Source organism: Oreochromis aureus, unplaced genomic scaffold (genome assembly GCF_013358895.1).
Source record: "Oreochromis aureus strain Israel breed Guangdong unplaced genomic scaffold, ZZ_aureus HiC_scaffold_60, whole genome shotgun sequence".
NCBI lineage: Eukaryota > Metazoa > Chordata > Actinopteri > Cichliformes > Cichlidae > Oreochromis > Oreochromis aureus.
In genome coordinates this window covers 214,988-221,212 of record NW_024108958.1, presented here as the reverse complement: position 1 = coordinate 221,212, position 6,225 = coordinate 214,988, and the positions used below count along the sequence as shown (strand labels likewise).

General features: G+C 40.3%; 1 protein-coding gene across 1 annotated transcript; it reads right to left on the bottom strand.

Moving 5' to 3' along the window:
• Nucleotides 1–1,584: 1,584 nt before the first annotated feature.
• On the bottom strand, nt 1,585–4,881 carry LOC116323985 (cytochrome b-c1 complex subunit Rieske, mitochondrial). The gene is made up of 2 exons (XM_031744499.2): nt 4,608–4,881; nt 1,585–2,589 (listed from the first exon to the last, which is right to left on the bottom strand). Exons 1-2 carry the CDS (start codon nt 4,816–4,818, stop codon nt 1,979–1,981), a joined length of 822 nt encoding a protein of 273 aa, XP_031600359.1. The 5' UTR covers nt 4,819–4,881; the 3' UTR covers nt 1,585–1,978.
• Between the last annotated feature and the right edge of the window lie 1,344 nt (nt 4,882–6,225).

Below are 6,225 nucleotides of genomic sequence, written 5' to 3'. Positions count from 1 at the left end.
TAAGAAGTGAAGAGCATGTGTTTAGATATGGGAGTACTTTGATGAACTGAAAGAGATGAGGACAGATGGAGGACAGCTCCTGAATCAGGAAGAGCAGAGGATTGGTAAGGAAGCTATAAGGAAACTATAGGCTATAATGTCAGTAGAAGCAAGACAGAATACATGTATGTGAATGAGAGAGGGATACAGGTTTTCCACCCGAATATGTAACATGAAAGGTGACAGTGAGGACAGATGAGTTTAAATATCTAAGTAATAAGGAAGTCAATTTTAATTTATATTGCACTTTTCGCAGAAAATTAATAAATCACAAAGTGCTTCACAATAAAATATTTGTTTGGTTGATATGTGGTTTGGAGACAGTGGCACTAAAAAAAAAAAAAGAGGCTGAGCTGAGGATGCTCAGATGATGGACAGAATTAGAAATGAGTCCATCAGAGTAACGGCTCAGAGTCAGAGGGGCTGAGATGGTTTGGTGCAGAGGAAGGGTGGACAAAGGATGATGAAGATGGAGCTACCAGGCAGGAGGACAAAAGGAAGACAAAAGGAAGACCTTAGCAGAGGTTTATGGGTGTAGTGAAGGAGTGCATGCAGATGGTTGGCGTGACAGAAGAGGATGCTGGAATAGTGTGATATGGAGCAGATGATCCGGTGTGGCGACCCCTTCAGGGAGCTTTCAAAAGAAGAACTATCCCTGCCATTTTGGTTGCGTCCACATATGTTCATCTATTTTGTATTATTTATTTTATTTTAAACAAATGCAACACTCCACTGCTGCAGCATGTACTGTAGGTGGAATCCCTTCTCTACATTTGCTATAGTACATGGCACATTGAACACCACATGTCCAAATCTCATTGTGGTGGAATGTGCTCCTTAGCGGATACCTCAAACTGCTTCTTCTGTTTGTAGCATAGTTTGACTGGATTCTTGTTTTGTCCATCCTAATTGTGTTTACCATTTTTCCTTTATGCAAATCATGTATGCTATCCTATGATGTCCAATAATTACAGCTTTAACATTTCTTTACCTGTTACTTGTTATAATTCTGTCCACAACTTTGTTTCAGTTTTTCAGGTTTCTCACTCTGGAATTCATCTTTACATAAAAAGAATTAATCTTATACCCCTGCACACTGATGCATGGACAGTTTAATATCTCCTAACTGCTTTAGTGTGGTTGTCAGTTAAGTTCTTCTGAGGCTTGTAACTTTATTGCAAACACATCTGGGCTTTGTCTTGATGCATGCTCAGTCATTCAGGTAAGTAAATCCCAAAAGGTTGATTCTGTTTATCTGGACATAGCTTTTTCAGTGGGAGAAACGTTTCGGCAGGTTTCCCAACCTTATAAACAGTACATTTGAATAATAACTGAAATTAGCCCACTGAAAGAACAATGGGCTGTGAAGTTCCTTGATCATTAATATGCAAACTGTCATGACCATTAATCAATCCCTTATAGGAAAAAAAAGTTGTTTTTAGCATAGACCTGCTCAATTCATCTTCTGTCCAAGTATTTTGATGTGACCTGAACATCAACAGAATGTATTTGAGGGTAAACAAAGGCTTAACACAGACCCACAGCTGTCAAATAAAATTAAATCTTTATTATCCAAATCTGAATACATTTGTTCTCCAGAGCTAGATGGAATATCACTCAAGATGTTTATCATGTTCAAGTTGTACTCAGGAAAGGAAAAAAGAAGACTATGAAGTTTTCAAAGTCTAGTCAACTGTCTGAATGCATAACTCAAATAAACACTGAGAGCACCTCCTACTTGTTTTTAATGTGTAATGTGCCTTTATGGCATTATATAAGACAGAGCAGAGGTGCTCTCATGTTTGAGCGAGCTGTTGAAAGGAACTAAACCCTTCGAACACCTCAACATCTTCTCACTAAAACAGCTGAATGCACCTGAATACACGTGTGATGGACTGACAACTGAAGCACAAAGCCATCTCAGTCTTGTGAGTGCCATTTATCCCACGATCACTGTGTTGTCATCTGGAAACTCGTAGTAAGGTACCTCCAGGTTGAGGGGGGCGGGGCCTTTCCTGATGCGGCCAGAGGCATCATAGTGCGAGCCATGGCAGGGGCAATAGTAGCCGCCGTACTCGCCGGCATTGGCGATGGGTACACATCCCAGATGTGTGCACACTCCCAGCACGATGACCCAGCTGGGGCTGATGACTCTGTCCTTATCATGCTGAGGGTCTCGCAGCTCTGTGAGGCTGACAGCAGCCTCTGTAGCGATTTCCTTCTCTGTGCGGTGACGAACAAACAGTGGTTTGCCTCGCCACTTGAAGGTCATGTTCTTGCCTTCAGGGATGTCACTCAGTTTGATTTCTATCTTGGACATAGCTAAGACATCAGCTGAGGCACTCATGGAAGAAACAAACTGAGTGACCACCGTCTTGGCAGCATAGACGCTCACCACCGCTGTCGCCCCAGTAACCAGGTAAGAGAAGGTTCTCCTGGATTCACTGCTGTCCTGAGATGACTTGTTGGGGTCAAGCACCTCTGGACGCCTGTAGTCAGAAAAGTCTGGTACTGTGATGTCTGTATGAGCAAATCTGACTCCTGCAGATCCTGCAAAAACAATAGCTCTAAGTTAGACTACTGGGATTAAATAGAGTAAAGATTCATCACCAATGAAGGGTGCCCAAATTATTAATTGAAAGCAAATGAAATTAAACTAGAGACTAGTAAACGATTTTCTAAACACATCTGCCTCTCCAGTAAGATTTTCAAAAACAGATCTGCCTCTCCAGTGAGCTGCGAGTTCAAGGACCACCACAACAGTGTCTTTACCAGCTTTTGCCCAGCAGTTAAAGAGTAACACAGCCTCCCTGACAGTGGCCAGGAAGCTTAAGCTTAGACATAAGGGTGAGACATTCAGAAAGAAAGTAGTGTCTTTAATATCAAGTTTTCCCTTGGCATACATGTGCTGAACACATCTGAACACATTTTTCTCCAGTGACTGGCTGGATTTAATTGATTAAATAGATAATATGAAGCAGACCACCTCTACTGCAAACAAATGGTTAAACAGTTTTTTCTTAGCCTCAAGAGCTTGAAAAAAATGCAACTGGACTTTAAAGTTTCCAGCTTTAAATTAGTGGATCCTTTGTCTAAATTAAGTAGTTTATTGCATTTATTGGTTTGTTTGTTTCCTTTAAAATGCAGACTTCAGCAAATACAATAACATTTATATTTAAGAAACACATGTGAAACACTAACACGATTTTGATATTCTTACTAACAAGGATAAGGCAGTAACATTCAATATAATGCAGAAGTTACATGACTACAAGGTTTAAAAAAAACAAAAAAAACACTCAAAATACATCTGACCACCTAAACTACAAAAGCACATGATATTTATGAGTGCCAATGCAAGAGCACACTTCTTATTATGCGTCAGACTTATTCTTATTCTCCATCTTCCGCCTCAAATTTTGCCATGACACTCGCCTCGCAGCTTTGAGACAACCCCCACAAGTTATATCATTTGGTGGTGACTCGTCGCCTGATTATTATTAGCATATTATTACAACTTAAATCTACTCATGTTACTTTAGATGGTGATAAAATAAAATTATTTTATAACCCTCTGCACTTCTTGTCTGTTTAGCTTTGACTTCAAATTGGGCAGAAGGACCTTTGAGTCCTTGGGACAAGTAAGGTCAGAGTGATTAGGAAGTTTAGACAATGCTACCTTCTTATCACTTCAACTGACTCTTAGCAGAGGGGAAAAAACCCAACTCCTCAACTTTTATATGTGGAGAGCACAGTGAAGAATATGGAACAGAGAGACAGACAGACCCCTCCCCCCCAAATCTGTATACATTTCCAGATATTCTCAATTTGTTTTAAAACCATAATCTTAAGATTAATATTAATGCAAGTTTGTGTTGCAGTTATCTAGGCTTTACTCAGGAAGAGAGAAACTGCTTAAATTAAAACTGTTACTTTTATAAATAGACATCTTATTTAGTTACGAATTTCTGTCTGACATTACTGCGTTATTCTTGCCTCACTATCAAGAAAGGGTGAAAGAGAATAGGGGACCGCCACTCTTCAAATTAGCAGTCCCAGGGCTGATAGTTAGGTATGGAGCAAAAATACGATTACTTGATTTAGTGCAATGATTAGTTCATGTGTCTCAAGTTTTGTCTGCGACCTAAGAGGAGAAACGCACATACACAGAGCAGGAGACGTATCGCATACTGGGTGACACGGACACTGAATGGACCCCAACAACGCTCATGCCACACACACACTGCGGTACTTAACAGAGCCTCTAAAAACAAAGTTTTGTATCAGATATTTAGAGCCCTGAGATGATGTTGTCAGTCCTGATTATCTAACACTAACGTAACGCTTACGTCAACTGTGGCCTCCTTTTAGCCCCAAAGGCTAACTACCTGTATAAGAAAGCTAACAGCAGCCGACTGTGGAAACGTAACAGGGAAAACCTCCTACTGACAAATATATCAGGATATAGGCAGTCCGCGGTATCCGACGTTAACGTTTAATGTGCTTTTTTAAACAAAAGGCTAACATTACCAGCTCAGATAATGCTACAATTCAATGACAAGACTTACCATTGATGCTAACTGTCACAGCAGGGCCTGTCTTTGGGCTTTGACCATTTAGCGACTCGCGACACAGAAACTTTTTCTTCGGGTTCAACAGAATATTCTCTCCCTTTACAACAACCCCAGGTACAAGAGCTTTCAGAGGCCCCGCAACTGCGAAAGCGGTGGCCTGCATGTAAGGGGAAAACACCCCTGAGCGGGCAGCTATGGACATCATGTTTAACCGCTGCAGTAACGACCTTGTGTCGCTCGTCTGCGCACCCCTCGATCTGGCGGAAGTCAGTGCGTACTTACGTCATATGTAACAATTACGTACGTACAGATACGTAAACGTGACCAAAGCCCTTTCATTTAAGGTGAACAATGAGCATTTACAGCACAGGTGACCAAAGTACAGACATTCTGTATTTAAGTAGAAGTACAGATACTTGTGTTAAAAATTACTAAAAGCTGAAGTACTGATTCAGCTTCTTTTCTCAAGTAAAAGTAAAAAATACAGGCTCTGAAATGTACTCAAAGTAAAAAGTTGCTCCCTGAAGGACGATTCTACCATCTATTTTTATGTAGAGAAATGAATCTTGAGCTATTTTAATAATATTAATACACGAGAATAAAAATGTTATTCCATTTTAAATTCTAATTCTAATGAATCTGCTCAGCTTGAATCTGTTATGTAGGACACATGTAGTGACAAAGACATGTAAAAATTAACTATTTTCTGTTGCCCACCTGGGAGAGGGTGACTTTGCCTCCACACCTAAACAGGAAAACAGTCAGGTGTTAAAGATATATCTTTAAGATATCTTGGCTGATTTCCATTTCCTACATTTTCAGTATAGTGTATATTTTCTTCATACTAGACCTATGCAGTTAGCATGAAGGTGGAATTCAATGAATTAATCTAAGCATCGTCAGCTCAACTACAAATTACACTGACTAACACTGACCATGAGCATCACAGCCACTGAACACCAGTCCGACACAGTGCCCTACTGTGAAATCATCACAGTACTACCAGCTAACCAATTTAGCATGTACTAAACTACTGAATATTTTCATGCAACATTTGAATAACACAAGTTTGTTTTGCAGGATGTTTCACGATATGAAAATACATAATTTATCAAAACACATCATATATGTTATGTATGAACCAAAATATATGGTGTGCTATACAAGCTATTGCCAGTAGGGGGCAGGCACCACACCCAGTTATGTGTATGTGTAACTTCTGTGTTATGTTAATAAAGAGAAGAAGTCGAAAACTAAACAAACTACCGTGTCTATCAGTCTGACTCTGTATAATGCCTAATTAGTGTACTGACACCACAGGACGGAATATAACATAAATTGAGTTGTGAAGTCTGGAAGACTTGGCCGTCTACTGAGCATGTACTGACTGCGTGGCCAAGTTTGGACGGAAAACGGACGATCGTGACCAAACCTGACTCCTATCCTCTTCCCAGAATGGAAGATTGTGTCGATAGGGTTGGTTCTGCGAAGTTCGTTACTAAGCTGGACTTGTTGAAGGGCTATTGGCAAGTTCCTCTAACATCACATGCGGCCGACATCTCTGCCTTTGTTACTCCTGACCACTTTCTTCAATACACTGTCATGCCTTTCG

Coding starts and splice junctions, on each gene's coding strand:
- LOC116323985 (XM_031744499.2), bottom strand. CDS start 4,818: ATGATGTCCATAGCTGCCCGCTCAGGGGTGTTTTCCCCTTACATGCAG. Junction 2,590..4,607: donor TGTGACAGTTAGCATCAATG/GTAAGTCTTGTC, acceptor TTGTTTTTGCAG/GATCTGCAGGAGTCAGATTT.